At 43.0% G+C, this 21,911-nt stretch overlaps 1 protein-coding gene across 1 annotated transcript; it reads right to left on the minus strand.

Moving 5' to 3' along the window:
* Positions 1-1,235: 1,235 nt before the first annotated feature.
* LOC115182560 (glyceraldehyde-3-phosphate dehydrogenase) lies at positions 1,236-21,346 on the minus strand. The gene is made up of 11 exons (XM_029744104.1): positions 21,229-21,346; positions 7,014-7,073; positions 5,878-5,974; positions 5,551-5,657; positions 3,434-3,524; positions 3,045-3,163; positions 2,814-2,895; positions 2,498-2,649; positions 2,074-2,236; positions 1,777-1,874; positions 1,236-1,653 (listed from the first exon to the last, which is right to left on the minus strand). The coding sequence occupies exons 2-11, from the start codon at positions 7,040-7,042 to the stop codon at positions 1,584-1,586; spliced, it is 1,008 nt and encodes a 335-aa protein (XP_029599964.1). The 5' UTR covers positions 7,043-7,073; positions 21,229-21,346; the 3' UTR covers positions 1,236-1,583.
* Between the last annotated feature and the right edge of the window lie 565 nt (positions 21,347-21,911).

A 21,911-nucleotide genomic window follows, 5' to 3' on the forward strand; every position in this document is an offset into this window, starting at 1 on the left:
GTTAATGCATTGTCGTTGACATGAAAAATACAACTAATGACAATTTATAGGTTTAAGGATATTTGCAGCACTATAGCTAGCCTGGACAGCCGCTAGTAGGCGCTATTATCCACTGCCAAACGACGTTAGGAATAATAGCGCCATCTTGCGGCGGCAGGGCTTCACTATATGTAATTAGTTTAAGGCCCAGTGCAGTCAAAAAACGTGATTTGTGTTTTAAAAATATTTCCAAACTATGAGCTTGGAAAAGTACTCTGAAAACTGTAAAATGACAATGCCCTTTTAGTGTATGAGCTGTTTAAAAAGAGCCTGAAATTTCAACCTCTTTTGGTGGGATGGAGTTGGTCTGCTCTTGCTCAGACACTTTAATTAAAATGGTCAAAAAGAAACTAATCACAGTAAGGTACTTAATTGTTACCCAGAAATGATTTGATTGAGATATAAATGGCTACATTGGACCTTTAAAGTGCATTATGGTCATTCAGACATCTACAATGTGCAGTAGTCTAGGCTAGTCTAATTAATATAGAAATGTACAACCATGCTATAATGACATTCCAAAATAATGGATGTTGTGGCATTTCATGTGAACAGTGTTGAATGCAGAAAATATACCACCTGTCATTTGGTTTACATTGTGCTACAATATTTGCCACTAGATGTCTCCTGCGATTCCCGTTAGGGCAGGATTAAATCACTTGCAATAGTGGACTTCCAGATAGCTTTCAGAATGCATTTGCATGTTCTTGGAGAGTTGATACTTGATTGAGAAACTCAGTCCCATGGCCTTACACCTGTTCAATTCTGTCAGAAAACCTTGCTGAGAAGTCATCCAGTGCAACATGCACAACCAGATTGGCAAATTCAATATCATGTTTGACTCCTGGTCCTAGGTACCAACATGGGTATGCAGACTTTTGTTCCAGCATAGTATTAAAACTGGCCTGGCTAAAGCATCAGCTATTAAAACTGTCGTTTAGGGAATAACATTTGTTTCAATATAATTTTCACCAAACAGTGATGTTCAAATAATGCTAATGTGCATACAAAAGTCTAATCCTGTCATTAATGTAACAAACACATTACCATACAATTGTCACTTTAGAATGCATCATCTTCATGTTCTGCATCCTGTTGATTATCCTGAATGCAGATGACATTTGTCATTGTGTGAAAACATATTCTTATAACACTGGGCAAACAGGAAACATGAACAACAAGGCAAGACAGAGACATTTGTAAAGATTTTCCAGATTTATTACTTTTTTAGTTACAGTAGCTTGTCTTTCTCACTTGACTCTTAAACTAGAATTATTTTAACACCAATATTACATGGTAACAACCAGTATGGAAACATCTACGGCAATGTTCTGGGAAGACAAACACATACTGTCAAGTCAAAACCGTCTCAGTGGGACTTTTTCATAAAGGAAAAAACAAACACTCGTACACAGCCTACTACAGAGACTAACTTGTCTTGTAGAGAGTGGTGGAGGGCTGGGGGTGCTAGGGTGTGACACTGGAGGGTGTGAGTGCATGTAAAAGGGGGGTGGGTCCCATTCCAGCTTTCTGGAGCCGGACAGTTACTCCTTAGAATGCATGTACAGCAACAGGTCAGCGACGCGGTGGCTGTAGCCGAACTCATTGTCATACCTGGGGAAACAGATGGTGTCAGTTTAGTTGAGGGCTGAGAATAACCAAAAAGGGGTCCAGCATTAGCAGGGGAGGAACTATAGAATTAAGAAAGAATTAGAGTAAATATTAAATCAAATTTACCAGGAAATTAGTTTGACGAAGTTGTCGTTGAGGGAGATGCCGGCGCCAGCATCAAAGATGGAGGAGTGGGTGTCTCCAATGAAGTCAGAAGACACAACCTGGTGGGACAGGGAATATAAGCAGTGAGAAACCCACCAACAGAACAGCTGCAGTACACAGAGATCTATGTAATCTAGGAGCCCTGCTTTTAAACTACAACTTGCTAATAACACATCATATAATTGCCAGTTAAACTGAGCTCTATTTCCACCTCTGCTCATCTTTCATGTTGACATACATATTTTGTAATTAACTTACAGAGTCCTCAGTGTATCCCAGGTATCCCTTCATGGGTCCTTCGGCGGCCTTCTTGACAGCCGCCTTGATCTCAGCGTAGCTGCCGGGCCGGGACAGGCGGCAGGTTAGGTCCACCACTGACACGTCAGCCACGGGCACACGGAAGGCCATGCCAGTCAGCTTGCTGAGAGAGAGGATTCACATCAGCACTTATATAATCAGTCTTTTTCATCAAGCACAAATCTGCATTCAGCATCTTTGATAAGTAGTAGGCTCAATCACATAAATGTATGCAAACACACCCATCACAGGAGGCTGCTGAGGGGAGGACGGCTCATAATAAATGGCTGGAATGGAGTCAATGGAATAGTATCAACCACATGTTTGATGTCATTCCAACCAGCCCCCTGTGACACCCCCCCCCCCCCCCCCCCCATCTACTGACCCGTTGAGCTCAGGGATGACCTTGCCCACAGCCTTGGCAGCTCCGGTGGAGGCAGGGATGATGTTCTGGTGGGCACCACGGCCATCGCGCCATGCCTTGGCAGAGGGGCCGTCCACCGTCTTTTGGGTGGCGGTGTAGGCGTGGACTGTGGTCTGAGAGGAGGACCAGAGAGAGAAAAGGGAAAGATGAGCATGGGTTCCATAGCGTCAGCAGATGTGTCAATATGGGTCACAGGAACAAAAGACATTCAGATGCTCCCTGCATGCTGGTCATGAAGATGCATGGACAGACAGTCTAATGGAAGAGAAACACTTACCATGAGGGCCTCCTCGATGCCGAAGTTGTCGTGGATGACCTTAGCCAGGGGGGCCAGGCAGTTAGTCGTGCAAGATGCATTGCTGTGGATGACCAGAGAGAATTACAATAGGTCACCAATTCAGATGAAACAATTATGCTAGCGTTATTAAAGGTTGACTATTCTTGAATATTTTTGTAAAGAGTTTGCCCTTTGATCATGCATGTATTGGTCAGGAATAAAGGGACTCACCTGACGATGGTCATGCTGGAGGGGTCGTACTTGTCCTCGTTGACTCCCATGACGAACATGGGGGCGTCGGGGGAGGGGGCAGACACAACCACCCGCTTGGCACCACCCTGGATGTGGGACTGTGGAAACAGAAAAGAAAACGCATTGAGTCTCCAGTCTTGCATGCTCATATAATACATCATATTTAATGTTTGTGTCTGGATCTGACTGGTCCTAATACACCTGAGATCTGTTGATAAAGTCTTTAGAGTTTCGTAGCTTTATTTTGGCAAAGTACATTAGGGTTACTTATTTGGCTGACGCCAGGCCTTGGTGAGCGCTATAGTTATCAGTGCTTAACGGGGACACACGAGTGTCAGTGTCTTCTGTGTCTGGGTACTGCTACTTACAGAGGCCTTGTCAATGCTGAGGAAGACTCCGGTGGACTCAACGACGTAGTCGGCACCGGCGTTACCCCATGGGATCTCATGGGGCTTCATACTAATGGGGAGAGAGATTAAGGAAAGCTTTGACAATGTACAGTCGTGGCCAAAAGTCTTGAGAATGACACAAATATTAATTTGCACAAAGTTCACTGCCTTTAGATATTTTTGTCAGATGTTACTATGTTACTACTGAAGTATAATTACAAGCATTTCATAAGTGTCAAAGGCTTTAATTGACAATTACATGAAGTTGATGCAAAGAGTCAATATTTGCAGTCTTGACCCTTCTTTTTCAAGACCTCTGCAATCCGCCCTGGCATGCTGTCAATTAACTTCTGAGCCACATCCTGACTGATGGCAGCCCATTCTTGCATAATCAATGCTTGGAGTTTCAGAATTTTTTAATTTTTTTTGTCCACCCGCCTCTTGAGGATTGGCCACAAGTTCAATGGGATTAAGGTCTGGGGAGTTTCCCCAAAATATCGATGTTTTGTTCCGAGCCACTTAGTTATCACTTTTGCCTTATGGCAAGGTGCTTCAGCATGCTGGAAAAGGCATTGTTCGTCATCAAACTGTTCCTGGATGGTTGGGAGAAGTTGCTCTCGGAGGATGTTTTGATACCATTCTTTATTCATGGCTGTATTCTTAGGCAAAATTGTGAGTGAGCCCACTCCGTTGGCTGAGAAGTAACCCCACACATGAATGGTCTCAGGATGCTTTACTGTTGGCATGACACAGGACTGATGGTAGCACAGATGCACTCACACCTGTGCAGATGCACTCACACCTGCCTGCTGCCATTCCTGAGCAAGCTCTGTAATGGTGGTGCCCCGATCCCGTAGCTGAATCAACTTTAGGAGGTGGTCCTGGCGCTTGCTGGACTTTCTTGGGGGCCCTGAAGCCTTCTTCACAACAATTTAACCACTCTCCTTGAAGTTCTTGATGATCCGATAAATGGTTGATTTAGGTGCAATCTTACTGGCAGCAATATCCATGCCTGTGAAGCCCTTTTTGTGCAAAGCAATGATAACAGCACGTGTTTCCATGCAGGTAACCATGGTTGACAGAGGAAGTACAATGATTCCAAGCACCCCCCTCCTTTTGAAGCTTCCAGTCTGTTATTCGAACTCAATCAGCATGACAGAGTGATCTCTAGCCTTGTCCTCGTTAACACAGGAGAGTGTTGACGAGAGAATCACTGACATGTCAGCTGGTCCTTTTGTGGCAGGGCTGAAATGCAGTAGAAATGTTTTTGGGGGGGATTCAGTTCATTTGCATGGCAAAGAAGACTTTGCAATTAATCTGATCACTATTCATAACATTCTGGAGTATATGCAAATTGCCATCATACAAACTGAGGCAGCAGACTTTGAAAATTAATATGTGTCGTTCTCAACTTTTGGCCACGACTGTACAGACTCAGTAAGCATAGCTATTGAGAGTGGCTGCCGTAGGCAGACCTGGATCTCAAGAGATGACAGACTAAGTGCACACAAAATAATGAGGTGGAAACTGAGCTGCACTTCCTAACCTTCTGCCAAATGTATGACCATATTAGAGACACATATTTCCCTCAGATTGCACAGACCCACAGAATTCGAAAACAAATCCAATTTTGATCAACTATTGGGTGATATACCAGTGTGCCATCCCAGCAGTAACCAGTGAAGAACAAACACCATTGTAAATACAACCCATATTTGCTTATTTATTTTCCCTTTTCTACTTTAACTATTTGAACATCATTACAACACTGTATATAGCCATAATATGACATTTGAAATGTATATTCCTTTGGAACTTTTGGGATTAACATTCAAAATGGGTGAATATTTCCTTTAAGCCTCAGTGTTATCATTGTGAGCTGGGCCTTGCAGACAGGTGGCGCCAGCCCTCAAAGGCCAATGGCAACACAGGAGATAATGGCCAGAGGGATTACAGACCACTGAGGTAATACTCTGAGCCAGGGAGAAAGGGGCACACGCTCAATCCCAAATCAACCTAGCCCCATAGAATGGAACTTTACTCAGACATACAGAAACGCTGCACGCACGAGCACACGTGATGATGTCATCACTCACCACTGGAATACGGAGATGGAGTGGTCGTCCACAATCAGCTTCCCGTCCTCCATGCTCACCTCACCCTTGTAACGGCCGTGGGTGGAGTCATACTTGAACATGTAAACCTGTGGAGAAAGAATGTTGGAGAAAAAAAACAAAACGGACATTGTCAGAGAACATCAAGGTTATCAGTTCATTACACATGATGGGGTAATCGGTGTGTTATTACAATAAATACTACCACATAAGCACAGGTAGCTTGACCTGGCCTCCTCTGATTAATATGGCAGGGTGCCATGTTATATTAAGGCTGTTGATTGAGGGACTGAAAGAGACTCAGCTCACCATGTACTGCAGGTCGATGAAGGGATCGTTGATGGCAACGACTTTGATTCCCTTCTGCAGGCAGGCCCTGAGGACCAGGCGGCCAATGCGGCCAAATCTGGACAGAGAGAGGGAAAGGGTAGATTCAGTACACAGGGCGACATGGGATTTCTACCCTAAAAACCATTCTAAAATTCCCTCGTCCGGTCTCTGTATTGGGATTGCTGTGAAAAATTCCAGATGATGCTAAATTAACATGTTTTAGTTAGGATTTACACAGCATGTGGAAGGGTGAGTGAAGAAATGTGTGTACTTAACCGTGTGACTGCTGTATGTGCAGTGGTGTGCTGGTTTACAGTGTAATCCTTATTATCTGCTAACAGTGCTGTCCTCTTCCCATCTAACACTACTGACTCCCCTCAACACCACACCTGGGGCCGGTTGCACCGTTTGGTCGTAACTCTATGTCCAACGTAACATGTGCTCTACGCCGGACCTAAAAATGACACCGGTTACAGCACGTTTGACCACACAGCTATTACTTTAAAGTATTTAAATTAGCCTACTTTATTCCAATATTTTCGTAATTTGGTGATATTCATTCCCACAGTAATTATTGATTGACCCATCCAGACGTGGTTTAGAAAACATGCATAGTGGTGGGCTTTGCAAAGTGATGAGACGTGCCTCGCAAAGTTCAGTATGGTCACGAGGATGGTAACAGCCTAGCAACCATCATTATAAAGCATCAAATCTCATCAACGCCCATTGCTTACGCCGGACATAGCTACGACTACATTCTTATCCCAAAGTTGGATGTAGCTACGCCCAAACTGAAATTTAAGAACAATTTTTACACTCAACTGGTGCAACTGGCCACTGATGACAACCACAGGCTCCGTGGGGACTGACAGACACCCAATGTCTGCTCACTGTTCGCTGCTCCCAAATGCAATTTACACCATAGATCCTTCAGTTATAAATGTGCAATGCAATTGCAAAACACACTGATATTGCGTCATAGCCTGTTATTATTACATAAATCTTAACTTGGGTTGGATGTCTTTGTTGGTGCACATGGGTAATTTCTCTTTTTTAATGACACCGTTTTTGATAAATATGCAACAATGTGTATTAGAGGTGAATGTAATACTTACCCGTTGATTCCAACACAGAGGTCTGACATAGTTGCTGTTGATTGGGTTGTAGTGGTGAACCTGAAACAAGACATTAGAAAATGTATTGTAACAAAAGTATCTCTCCCTGTAGAAACAGCAAAGTCTTGCATATGTACAGCTTTCACAATTAGGGTAGGCCATCTAACACTGAAGCTTCCCAGGCCGTCTATTTCCACAGAGCACAGTGCCTAGAATCTGCAATCAATCTTTTTTTTCTATAACAGCAGAGAAAGTAGTACCACAGTTTAATTTGTCCAGTTATGTAACAGCAGATAGCTAAGTCAAACACTTGTTCTGCTATGTAGTGCAGGACTAGGTGGCCTAGAGATGGGAGGTGTAGGTTAGATTTGTGTCCCTAACTTGGCTACGTGAGGCTCCATTGTCTCCAGGCCTGTTTAACATGCCAGACAGAGAAGCAACAGGCCCATACTTCCTATTCAGAGGACTTCCTTTCTGTATAGTCCAGGGGAAACTAACCCAGTATGGAACAAAGACTGGGTTCTGGGCTCCTCCCTTCTAGCCTGTCTGAATGCACAGGGGATATAAATCAGTAGCTCTCCTCCGCAATGTTAACTCACTGTATTACCAGCCTGTAGGCCTGGTGCCAGGCCAGTCTCATTACTTTCCAGAGGAACGATAAAACACAGCCTTCCACTTTAACCTTCTGGTTTAATAGGAGACTAGGCTATTCGTCTACTTTGACTTCTCCAATGGTCCCATATTGGAGGATTGGACACAGACATGCTTTTCTGTTCTCAGCTCAACTTGCATGGAAACGTATAAATATGAGCCTTGGGATAGACATGACTTTATGGGCAAGCTGCTGCATGTGTGGTATTTCTGACAGAGTGGCTGGCTGTTCTGTACAGGAGCATGTTTGGAGGTTTCTAAAAACACTGAGATAGGCCATTGGTTATGTCTACTAAATAAGAGGGAGGGTTGTTACTGAATATAATCAAATTGTAAATTTCAAGCTCCAGACTAGTACTTTTAATTCCCCACTGGTGCAGTGAATGGAGTTGAGGCACAGAAGGCATTGGTTTTGCAGTCTGACTGCGTTAGGTGAGGAGGATTCACGGTGAGCTTGGCCCAGTTGGTTCATTATAGGCCAGTCAATCCAGGCAGCATATGCAGTGCATTCTGGGGCTCTTTAAAAAGACCACGGGCTGGAGGAACAGGCAGATTAGGATAAGCCAGCTGGGTTAGTTGTGGACACTTCCTGTAACTAGAAAGCAAGTTATTACAGCTGAGACTATAAAAATAAGGCTTTATAGTTTAACTTCACATACCGTTTGAGCAAGTCAAAGAAACGTTCAACCAAATGCTGAAGGTAATTTGAGGTCAGGAGAGGTTTGAACACATTTGAGGCAATACTTGCAAAATACAGTTGACCAATAACAATGTCAGGTACATGTTGAGGATGGACCGCATAACGAAGTTACTACCCTTGGCTAACAAAGTGATGCAACAATCAGGAAATTCCTGCTTCTTCATTTTGCGTCGATGAAAACATTTGTTGGAAATTGATGTGGCAAACTCTTATATCAATTTTTAAACATTGCTGATAAACAAGACCTAGCCCTGGGCTATAGAGTTATCAATGCATCATATTTACCATAATCTGTATTGCTCTATACAGCGGCAAGAAAAAGTATGTGAACCCTTTTGGAATTACCTGGATGTCTATATAAATTGGTTGGATTTTCATCTAAGTCACAATAGACAAACAATTTGCTTAAACTAATAACAAATTCTTGTATTTTGTCTATATTTAATAATTCACATTGTAGGTTGGGAAAAGTATTTGAACCCCTAGGCTAATGATAAAAGCTAAGTGGAGTCAGCTAACCTGGAGTCCAATCAATGAGACGAGATTGGAGACATTGGTTAGAGCTGGCCTGCCCTATAAAAAAAAAACTAACAAAATTTGAGTTTGCTATTCACAATAAGCATTGCCTGATGTGAACCGTGCCGCGAACAAAAGAGATCTCAGAAGACCTAAGATTAAGAATTGTAGACTTGTATAAAGCTGGAAAGGGTTACAAAAGTATCTCTAAAAGCCTTGATGTTCATCAGTCCACGGTAAGACAAATTGTCTATATGGAGAACGTTCAGCACTGTTGCTACTCTCCCTAGGAGTGGCCATCCTGAAAAGATGACTGCAAGAGCACAGTGCAGAAGGCCCAATGAGGTTAAGAAGAATCCTGGAGTGTCAGCTAAAGACTAACAGAAATCTCTGGAACATGCTAACATCTGTTGATGTGTCTATGATACGTTAAACAAGGGTGTTCATGGGAGGACACAACGGAAGAAGCCACTGCTGTCCAAAAAAGACATTGCTGCACGTCTGAAGTTCGCAAAAGAGCACCTGGATGTTCCACAGCGCTACTGGTAAAATATTCTGTGGACAGAAACTAAAGTGGAGTTGTTCGGAAGGAACACAACGCCATGTGAGGACAAAAAAGAGGCACTGCACACCAACATCAAAACCCCAACCCAACTGGAAAGTATGCTGTAGGAAGCATCATGGATTGGGGCTGCTTTGCTGCCTCAGGGCCTGGACAGCTTAGTATCAGCGACAGAAAAACGCATTCCGAAAGTTCAAGACATTTTGCAGGAGAATGTTAGGCTATCTGTCCGCCAATTGAAGCGCAACAGAAGTTGGTTGATGCAACAGGACAACGACCCAAAACTAAATCAACAGAATGGCTTCAACAGAAGAAAATACACCTATTGGAGTAACCCAGTCAGAGTCCTGACCTCAACCCGATTGAGATGCTGTGGCATGACCTCAAGAGCGGTTCACACCAGACATCCCAAAAATATTGCTTAACTAAAACAGTTTTGTAAAGAGGATTGGTCCAAAATTCCTCCTGACCGTTGTACAGGTCTGATCCGTAACTACAGAAAACGTTTGGTTGAGGTTATTGCTGCCAAAGGAGGGTCAACCAGTTATTAAATCCAAGGGTTCACATACTTTTCCCACCCTGCACTGTGAATGTTTACACAGTGTGTTCAATAAAGACATGAAAATGCATAATTGTTTGTGTGTTATTAGTTTAAGCACATTGTTTGTCTATTGTAGTGACTTAGATTAAGATCAGATGAAGATCAGATCAAATATAATGACACATTTATGCAGAAATCCAGGTAATTCCAAAGGGTTCATACTTTCTGCCACTGTAGGTGACATTTAAACCAATAAAGCAAATGACAAATGAAAAAAAAAAAAGAGACTATTGATTTATCCTAGTCTGCCATGATGACAGATAGTGATTTTGGCTGCACATGGAGGTCCAATCTAACAGGACTAAAATAACATTTAGGTCTATAAAAGAAAAACAAATCCATGACCATGTCCAGTTCAAAGGAAAAGTAAATGTGGTTTGTTTCTTCTCTCAAGTTAGGATAAATCATTAGGCCATAATCTGGCCTTGCTGTAACCTTACCCAATTAAAACTAAAATTCTAAGGTTATTAACACATCAGCAACTGACTGTACGAGCGGATGTTACGCCTAAAATGAGACCTTGAAAAGGCCTGAGTGCCTCTTTGTAAACTTAAGTGAAGGGGTCACCATAACCTCGAAATCAGACACTGATATAAAAACCCTGGACAGATAGGCTATATTAGTCACGGCTTGAAGGGATCCAGCTTTTGTCAAATTAACATCAATTTTTTATTTTTTTACATTTTAGCTAACCCCAATCCTTTTCCTAACCGTAACCTAATTATCCTAATCAGCTACGAAAAGTCAAATCTGATGTTCATTTGACAAAAGCTGGATCCCTATATGAAGGGAGTCCCAGTTATCCTCCATTAGCTTTTCCACTATGAGCGGAGGGTCACTGAAATGGGTGCACAAAACAATCCATACCCGGAACAGAACTAGTACTGAACTCGGGGCATTAGGCTAGACTAGTGGGAACAAAGCCCTTGGGGCTAAAACACCTCCGACCAATCGAAGCAACACTTTGGTCAATCAACTCAAAATAGCTATAAATAGACCTAGGTTCTTCCGACAGATTGTCTGGTTGTCCAATGTCTAGCACCCGGTTCAAACTGTCTGGGTGTAGGCTATAACATGAGGGCTATGCAAAACTACATATTTAATTGGACTAGTATCATAAAGTCAAGTACCTTACTGAATGTGCTTAGGATCTGCAGTATCCTCCAATGAGCAATAAATCATAGATCTCCTCACAACTCCTCTCCACAGCTTGCAGGCCTCTATGTAAAACTGCTGTGCTGCAGCAAGGTAGGACTTAGTGCTGTCTTTGAAAGGACACACAGGATTGCCCTTGCATCTGGTTGGTGTAACGTTAGACAACTTGATAATCTGTGCCCGTATTCCTGTGTGTGGCTCCCACCGCAACTAACCCAGCTGGCTTATCCTAATCTGCCTGTTCCTCCAGCCCGTGGTCTTTTTAAAGAGCCCCAGAATGCACTGCGTCTGCTGCCTGGATTGACTGGCCTATAATGAACCAACTGGGCCAAGCTCACCGTGAATCCTCCTCACCTAACGCAGTCAGACTGCAAAACCAATGCCTTCTGTGCCTCAACTCCATTCACTGCACCAGTGGGGAATTAAAAGTACTAGTCTGGAGCTTGACATTTACTTTGATATATTCAGTAACATTGAACGTTTGGATAAGGACATTAAAAAAAGATGTCATCAAGTTAGACTGTCTGGCCATCTTCAATTCTCCTTGCCACGCAGACATCACAAGGTGACCCAGCCATTAGTGATACAGGCAAGCAGGCAGGGAGGCTCCATGTTAGTATCGTGTTCTCACATTCCTCCCTCCTTTATATTCTGTTCACACCTTCCCTTTCTCCCCTTCAGCTGCAGTCTGGTTCAATCCACATAGCAACTCCACTGCACTAGCTCTATCACCTCCATGTTGTTTCTTGAGAAAAACAGAGTAAACAAGCCCCATGCCTGTATCTTCAAGGCCGATGTGGTCTTCAAAAGAAAATGTTGGCGGGTTCTGTTATTGTGTCTGAAGTACTACCACCCCTCTTTTGGTCTCAAGAGTACGCAAGTGGGCTGACAAATAGAATCCTTTGTCGAGGGGACCAATCAATACTGGACTTGTGTTCTGGATGCCTCAAGATGTCAAATGGCTCTCAAGAGCTAAAATGTGGAGGAATTCAACAGGCGCACACTGCTGACAACATGGTGGTGACTCTTATTAAAGTCCAGCACAGACAAACGGCCACTGTTTGTACAGGCATATAGGATCCACCTCTGCCTCAATCAATTATCTGCCTGTTCTACTGACACAGGTTTAAATGAACCACATGTCTGCATACCATTTTTTAAATTTTTAGTCATTTTAGCAGACGCTCTTATCCAGAGCGACTTACAGTAGTGAATGCATACATTTCATTAAAAAATTCCCGTACAGGTCCCCCCTTACCAACACCCCATGATCAGGTTCCAAACACTGCAAAGAGTAGTTTGTGATTATGTCATTCAAGCAAAAGCATGAGCCATGGTATATTTAGGGCTGGCACAATTACTGTATAACATTGTAACAGATGAAGACTGTCAAAATAACCTTCATAACACACACATGAGTACCAGTCAAAAGTCTGGACACACCTACTCATACCAGGGTTTCTTTATTTTTACTATTTCCTAGTGTGCAAAGCTGTCAAGGCAAAAGGTGGCTACTGAAGAATCTAAAATATATATTTTGATTTGTTTAACACTTTTGGTTACTACATGAGTCCATATGCTTTACTGCATAGTTGGTGTCTTCACTATTATTCTACAATGTCAAAAATTGTAAAAATAATGAAAAACCATTGAATGAGTAGGTGTCCAAACTTTTGACTGGTACTTAGGCTTGCAAAGGGTTGAAAACATTCTGGTAAATTTCCGAAATTGTTCCGGAAATTTATTTCCTGGGAAATTTGCTTAAATTCATCAAAAAAAGTTAGCTTATAACAGTGAACCTTCTTGGGATACACATGGCAATTCTAGGTCTTGTGGCATATTTTGGTTCAACTATCCCCAATTCAATGGAATTGGAACCCTCTGCATGCACAGTGTATTCTTCCATCACATGTGCAGTGTACTCTTCCATCAAGATTCTCAAGATCTTGCAAACTAATGAGATGCTATTGAGCCCACACTACTACACTGTCTGAGCCAAGGACTACATGCATTCTGGTAAGTTTTGATTACAATATTGGGTGGTGTGAACATATTTTATATGATATTTTGTTAACTAGTAAATAGTAGCCCATTTACTAGTTAATGTGTAACTCTGTTGTTGTATGTGTCGAATTGCTATGCTTTATCTTGGCCAGGTCGCAGTTGCAAATGAGAACTTGTTCAACTAGCCTACCTGGTTAAATAAAGGTCAAATCAAATAAAAAATAAATACTTCTATTTGAAGTGAAAATTTTGAATCAGACACCTTATCGATAGCAACAGCTCATGGAGTTTGACTCAATGGAGGAACGTAGTCAGAGAAATGCTGTTGAAGGTCTTGCTCGAGCTGTGTATGCAACTGGTTCACCTCGGATGCTCATAGACAATGTGTATTGGAAGAGATTTCTGAATGTTCGTTGCCCAGCATATATCCTCCAACCAGACATGTTTTATCTACTCATTTGCTGGATGCAGAGTTCAATTGAAGGTCAAGGAAATTATAGAGAAAGCAGACTATTGCAGTCATCTCTGATAGGTGGTCGAATGTTCGAGGGCAAGGAATAATTAACTACATCATCTCCACCCCTCAACCAGTATGCTACAAGAGCACAGCCACAAGGGACAGACAAGTCTCTACATTGCAGATGAGCTGAAGGCAGTTATCAAGGACATTGAACCACAGAAGGTATTTGCACTGGTGACAGACAATGCTGCGAACATGAAGGCTGCTTGGTCTAAAGTGGAGGAGTCCTACCCTCACATCACACCCATTGGCTGTGCTGCTCGTGCATTGAATCGGCTCCTCAAGGACATCATGGCACTGAAAACAATGGATACACTCTACAAGAGAGCCAAGAAAATGGTAAGGTATGTGAAGGGTCATCAAGTTATAGCAGCAATAAACCTCACCAAGCAAAGTGAGAAGAATAAGAGCACCACATTGAAGCTGCCCAGCAATACCCGTTGGGGTGGTGTTGTCATGTTTGAAAGTCTCCTGGAGGGGAAGGAGTCTCTCCAAGAAATGGCCATATCACAGTCTGCCGATATGGACAGCCCCATCAAGAAGATCCTCCTGGATTATGTATTTTTGGATAAAGTGGTAAGCAGCCTGAATCTCCTGAAACCTATAGCAGTAGCCATTGCACGGATTGAGGGAGGCAATGCCATCCCTGATGTTCAGACTGCTTGCATATGTAAGAGAAGAAATCCGTACTGCCCTGCCCACTTCACGGTTGCTCCAAGCAGAGGAAACTGCAGTTTTGAAATACATCAAAAAGCGTGAAGACTTCTGCCTGAAGCCCATACACGCCGCAGCGTACATGTTGGACCCCAAGTATGCTGTCTGGTGCAAAGATCAACAAGGCCTATGGTGTCATCACTACCGTGTCTCACCACCTTGGCCTGGATGAGGGCGAGGTTCTTGGCAGTCTGGTGAAGTACACTTCCAAGCAAGGGCTTTGGGATGGAGATGCAATATGGCAGTCACGCCAACATATCTCATCAGCCACATGGTGGAAGGGACTTTGTGGCTCTTTCCCCTGTTGCCTCCATCAACCTCCAAATCGCACCAACAGCCACCTCAGAGTGCAACTGGTCCTTGTTTGGGAACGCACGCGGCAAAGCACGCAACAGGCTGACCAATACAAGGGTTGAAAAATTGGTGTCCATCTGGGTAGATTTTAGGCTTTTAGAGCCTGACAACGAGCCATCCTCAACAAGGTTGGAAATTGACAGTGAAGATGAGGTCTCAGAGTCTGATGTTCAAGAGGTGGACATTGAGGAGGTCCAGGGAGAAGACATGGAAGCCTGAGAGGAAGACAACCAAAGCGTTAGTTTCTAGACTATCATTTTACAGATGTTGAAAACGTTTTTGGGAGATGCGATGGATCATTGGGGATCATTCAGTATTCTGTTCAGTGAAATCCTCCCATGTGAAGAGTCAACTCATTTAAAGTTCAATTCATAACATTTATTTCTATTGGGAGGATTTAATCATTTGCAATTATGTCTATTTATGATAAGGTAAAAGGTTTGTTTGTCTCCATATGATAAATATATCCAATGCAAAAAACAGCTACATTTAAATGGTATTAATATGCATATATTTCCCATGGAAAGTTTCCACCTCTGAATATTTCCCAAATTGTGCAACCCTACTGAGATATCATATATATATATATATATATATATATATATATATATATATATATATATATATATATATAATATCTATGATATCTATGATATCTATCTATATACACACACTGCTCAAAGAAAATAAAGGGAACACTTAAACACAATGTAACTCCAAGTCAATCACACTTCTGTGAAATCAAACTGTCCACTTAGGAAGCAACACTGATTGACAATAAGTTTCACATGTTGTGCAAATGGAATAGACAACAGGTGGGAATTATAGGCAATTAGCAAGACACCCCCAATAAAGGAGTGGTTCTGCAGGTGGGGACCACAGACCACTTCTCAGTTCCTATGCTTCCTGGCTGATATTTTGGTCACTTTTGAATGCTGGCGGTGCTTTCACTCTAGTGGTAGCATGAGACGGAGTCTACAACCCACACAAGTGGCTCAGGTAGTGCAGCTCATCCAGGATGGCACATCAATGCGAGCTGTGGCAAGAAGGTTTGCTGTGTCTGTCAGCGTAGTGTCCAGAGCATGGAGGCGCTACCAGGAGACAGGCCAGTACATCAGGAGACGTGGAGGAGGCTGTAGGAGGGCAACAACCCAGCAGCAGGACCGCTACCTCCGCCTTTGTGCAAGGAGGAGCAGGAGGAGCACTGCCAGAACCCTGCAAAATGACCTCCAGCAGGCCACAAATGTGCATGTGTCTGCTCAAACGGTCAGAAACAGACTCCATGAGGGTGGTATGAGGGCCCGACGTCCACAGGTGGGGGTTGTGCTTACAGCCCAACAACGTGCAGGACGTTTGGCATTTGCCAGAGAACACCAAGATTGGCAAATTCGCCACTGGCGCCCTGTGCTCTTCACAGATGAAAGCAGGTTCACACTGAGCACGTGACAGACGTGACAGAGTCTGGAGACGCCATGTAGAACGTTCTGCTGCCTGCAACATCCTCCAGCATGACCGGTTTGGCGGTGGGTCAGTCATGGTGTGGGGTGGCATTTCTTTGGGGGGCCGCACAGCCCTCCATGTGCTCGCCAGAGGTAGCCTGACTGCCATTAGGTACCGAGATGAGATCCTTAGACCCCTTGTGAGACCATATGCTGGTGTGGTTGGCCCTGGGTTCCTCCTAATGCAAGACAATGCTAGACCTCATGTGGCTGGAGTGTGTCAGCAGTTCCTGCAAGAGGAAGGCATTGATGCTATGGACTGGCCCGCCCGTTCCCCAGACCTGAATCCAATTGAGCACATCTGGGACATCATGTCTCGCTCCATCCACCAACGCCACGTTGCACCACAGACTGTCCAGGAGTTGGCGGATGCTTTAGTCCAGGTCTGGGAGGAGATCCCTCAGGAGACCATCCGCTACCTCATCAGGAGCATGCCCAGGCGTTGTAGGGAGGTCATACAGGCACGTGGAGGCCACACACACTACTGAGCCTCATTTTGACTTGTTTTAAGGACATTACATCACAGTTGGATCAGCCTGTAGTGTGGTTTTCCACTTCAATTTTGAGTGTGACTCCAAATCCAGACCTCCATTGGTTGATAAATTGGATTTCCATTGATTATTTTTGTGTGATTTTGTTGTCAGCACATTCAACTATGTGAAGAAAAAAGTATTTAATAAGATTATTTCATTCATTCAGATCTAGGATGTATTATTTTAGTGTTCCCTTTATTTTTTTGAGCAGTGTATATTATTTGGTGTGTGGAAAGAACAGCTGACTGAAAACAGGAGAGCCGAGCATTAATGCTGTTGACTCCGTTTCTGCTGTAACATGGACTCTACAACTTGAAACTTTGTTGCTCCTTTCTGAAACAAGCAAGATGCTGTAGCAAACTAATATTTGGTTGTCTAAGTGATTCCCCCTCCCTGCAGCAGCACATGCAGTCAGGAGTGGAGGAGAAAATGTGTCTTACATCTATTCCAGTGACAGCGGTCATTTGGCTGACCAATAACCGCCATCCAAAATTCCTTGACCTGACCGTCACATCACTAGGTATATTGACCATCATACCAATAATATTTCATAGCAAGGTATTAAAAATGCCTGGGGTAATAAAGCTCAATAATGAGTACTTTGTTTGAAACATCCACCATGGTAGTTGTCTGGCTAGACAGACTTAGAACAATCAGTCAAGTGCTATGGGGCTACTCCTGTTGGGGTGCAGCCGTCCACCCCTCCACTCACCCAGACAGGCACTGGTCCACAGCTACAGCGCCAACCCTGCAGTAAGTGGGTCATTCACCCCAGGGGCATACAGATACCCACTCAGGTAGAAAATGTCCCAGACAATGGGACAAAAATAAAGTGGGTGCGTCTCAATATGGAAGCGTTTATGAACGAGTTGGCCTTTTACTCCAATATTCATTAAAATGCTGACAATCAAGAAACAAAGCAAAAACCAGCGTGTGGCTGTGTTGAGGGATGAGGCAGATGGAAACCATTCCTGTTAGCAGAGGTGAGCCTGGGAGCCATTTTGAGGAAGTGGTGTGTCATACCACCACGTCCATTTACTGTGCTGCACACAGGAAGAATGACACACAACCAGGCAAATATGATGCAAGAGGTTAGCTGAGTAATTGTAGGTAATATATATATTTACAATGTAATAACAATAAATATACTATAATTTCCATGACCAGCATTGTCATTTGCATAGAGAGCACCCACATTAACCTCTGTTGACCTCCACAATCTGTCTTAACCTCAGCAGAGAGAGAGAAAATGTGCTGCCTCACCCACCCACTGGCATTTTCTACATTCCCAGGCATGTCTTGTATTGACTAGAACTCAGTAGTTTTCCACTGTTGAGACCTGAGCCACGAGGGGCTGGAGACTCAAGACACAGCTCAGTATTCAACCTGCTCAGACTGCCACGCGCCTTTGGATAATAAACTGCATTAAAACTCACGCAGCCTTACATGTAGATTATTTTCAGTAAAGCAATGTATCAAACCTCTTCTGTATTTATGAAACAAATGTGATCTAAAAAAAAAACACTTATAGTCAAAAGCATGTTTTCAAGATCATTTTGATTCGTTTGAAAATTCTGATTGTATAGCCTACTGGTTCTCAGTCTGAGAATGTTATCAGTCTAATATGGTTGGACAGCTGTCAGAGAGAGCAGCATGATGTCCAGTCCTCCTGTACAAGCCTCAGGACCAGCCAGCCTCAGCACCTTGCCTCTTTACTGTCGCATGACTGCCCTCATTGCAGACAGCCAGTCAACTCACAACTAAATATCACACCATCAAGGCCTAGTAATAGACTAATGTAGTCAGCTTTGTCTGGACAAAACCAGACACTTGCTAAATGCATAAAAAGCCAGTCACCTGTCCTGTGGTGATAAAAGAACATCAAGTTGTAACCCTGTTGTGTCATGTCAGACTAAATCTTCAAGGCGGCAATACGTTTAAGTCCATTTGTTTTCTGTTAGAGCTGTGAAGCCTAATAGGTCAGCAGGAGATGCCGACCAACCAGAACACAACAGGAAGGCACACAGAGAGATGGGAAAGGCATGACGGTGGCCGCTGCAGAACAGAACAGCCATGAATAAATGAACGGTTGTAGCAAACTGCAGGGGATCGATTATTAAGGAGGGTTACGTCTGCAATGTCGAACGCGGCCAGTGTCACCCTGCCAGCATGTGATCTCCCCGTCTGCCTGAAATGTGCAGCTGAGTCGGGGGGGGATTCGGGAGAAACACAACATCCATGTGATAATTTACTAATGTCATCTTTGGGGAAGTGATAGCCATCTCTAACCCCAGCATCAAGAGAGGACTCAGTCAGCACGAATCAAATTCAAAAGTCAAGTCTAGTTAAGCCAGGAAGTTAACTATCAACCCAGGCAGTTATACAGCTAGTGATGGGCTGCATGTTGCATCAGCAGTGCTTATCAAGTTCACCACTATACAAGCCAGAACTACACAAAAATAAGCCTACGTAAGGCAGGTAAAGAACAATGTGTTCCCTTTCACAGATAAATCTGATTCAACAGCCATACACTAACAATACATGTATAATGAACACACGGATAGGATTCTTCACACACACATACTGTAAATAATGGTGTGGGAAATCTCCATGGTAACCTCAAGATGATTGTAAGTGCATACCAAAAAAAGGAAAGTGCATTGAGCAGGTCAGAGAGAGGGAGTAGAGTTTGAGGGAACCACCTCATTTTACATAGGAAGACACTGGTCGCGTTCGACATTGCAGACGACTTCAAAAGAAAGTCAAGACTGGCTGATTAACTTCCACCATAAATAACTATTCCATTCTATTTGTAGATCAGTCAGTCTCAATTTTCCCATGATACATCACGGTTTCGATGATCTCGAACATGGCCTTTGAGTCAGTCTCTCAGCTGCAGGCATGTTCAGGCCTAAAACTGGAAAATAGGTCTAGGCCCCATCTATAATCCCACGACCAAACCAGTACATCATCATCATCATCATCATCATCATCATCATCTTGTTTATATTAGGCCTTTGCATGTGCAATCAATGCCCTTAGCAGTCTTCCAGAAGGATACTTGACACAGTGCACATGCATACAAGCAGGCCAAATTAGATAAATGAGCAATTTACTAATGAGGATGATGATATGCATTACATATTGGTCACTGAATACATTTTAACTTTAAAATCCCTTCATTCTGAAATCTATAATTATTTCAACTATTCTAACATGCCATTTCTGTTCTTTTCGATGAGGAATAATTTTATATCCAGAATATAATAAGTGGTTTATGCAGGAGGCAATTAATTCAGCAGGGAATCAGACACTCTTTATGGCATCGCCTGGAAAATAGGCTGGGTCTGTAAAATGACCTTACAGTATGATACGACCTTCACCATCGCAGTGATGAAGGCCCATCTGGAGATGGCTGCCTCTCCATAGTGACCCGAGTCGAAACCTGTTGTTCCTGTCTTTGCAAACGGTTGACATCTTGATTAAAGTTTTAAAACGTATATTTTAGCAACTAATACAATTAGCTACAATTCGGACAAAGTAACCTAATCGGTAGGCACATTGATGCGACACCGCACACCATGGCTTCCCCCTTCAGAGAGCATCATTGGAATCATGCAATTCATCTTCAATCATTATTAATCTCAAACCCAAAATTAAAACCGTCAACGTGAATGTATCAATTACAATTCAACTTCATTAAAAAAAGTGGGCTCGGCTTAATTTGGCTACATTTTTTGGTTTAGATTTTTCATCATTGCGACCGTAACATTCTATAATCCTATGACGCAATCAAAAGAATTCATCATCAGTTTGTGGTGAGGCACGTAGCCAGTTAGCTAGAGTAACATTTCTGGGATTTCCTGTACAGTCATCTATGCCAGAACTCTTGATTTACACCGACCATTTGATACAACTATTTAGGTGCAGATGTGGGGAAAAAGATTAACTGGTTATTTATTGCATGAAGGCAATCTAAATGTTGTATGAAGCCACAATATTCGTTCTCAACAGTCTTCCGAAAAACGCACCGTCGTTCGAGCTACAGTGTCACGTAACCTCTGCACATTTTGCCTTCTAATGAATTCTCTTGTTGGTCTCAATAAACGCTCAACTCGTGTCTTAATAAACAAGATTGGTATGTGCTTTGCATTAGTTAACAAACTACGTCATATTTTCAGAAATTAAGTTGTACAGAAACGCGAATTATTACACAAGGCCATTGGCGCATCCTTTCCCCGCCTCCATCATTTCCTGGCTTTGTAATGTTAAAGCGAAAGGAGAGGCTCAGATGTAGCTACTGCTACACTATTACAACGGTATTCAAAAAACTAAAAAGACACAAATGAAGCAATAAATATTACAATGATTGTTGTATAAGAAGTCCTCTTATCGATCATACATACCTTGAGAGGAGATGCTGCAGTGACTGTGCAAGCAGAGGGAACAGCCTTCTAAATTTATAGCAGACTAGTGACACGCGTATTGGTCTAATTGCCCTAGAAAATGACGTCACCTGATCTACTGGTGGGTCACGGCTGCTATGGAAACCATTGCCCGTTGCCAAATTATGGGCGATACGGGAGGATGCTGCAAACGGATTTTTAAAATGAATATTTTACTTAACTAGGCAAGTCAGTTAAGAACAAAGTCTTATTAACAATGACGGCCTACACCGGACAAACACGGAAGACGCTGGGGCAACTGTGCGCCGCCCTAAGAGACTCCCAATCACGGCCGGTTGTGATACAGCCTGGAATCGAACCAGGGTGTCTGTAGTGACGCCTCTAGCACTGAGATGCAGTGCCTTAGATCACTGCGCCACTCGGGAGCTGATGATGCACTATACATCCAACCAAGCATCAATTGAGTATTTAGAAATATAAAAAAATAGGCTACGAATGTTTTTTGTTGTTGTTATGAACAGAAATCGAAATTAGTATTTTATATTATTTTCACACACTGAACCATAACCATACTAACGGATCATTAATGACAAAGTCGTTAATTTGCATAATTTGATGGAAAAATCTGAGAGTACCGCTCTAAAATTCCACATGCCGCAGCACGTGACTATCTGGGCAAGTGT

Source organism: Salmo trutta, chromosome 3, assembly GCF_901001165.1.
Source record: "Salmo trutta chromosome 3, fSalTru1.1, whole genome shotgun sequence".
NCBI classification, from domain to species: Eukaryota; Metazoa; Chordata; class Actinopteri; order Salmoniformes; family Salmonidae; genus Salmo; species Salmo trutta.

Excerpts from the sequence above, each read along its gene's own strand:
- LOC115182560 (XM_029744104.1), bottom strand. The coding sequence starts at position 7,042 with ATGTCAGACCTCTGTGTTGGAATCAACGG. Across the intron at positions 3,164-3,433 it reads TCAGCATTGACAAGGCCTCT|TCCCACATCCAGGGTGGTGC; the intron begins GTAAGTAGCAGT and ends CTGTTTCCACAG. Across the intron at positions 2,650-2,813 it reads GCATCGAGGAGGCCCTCATG|ACCACAGTCCACGCCTACAC; the intron begins GTAAGTGTTTCT and ends TCCTCCTCTCAG.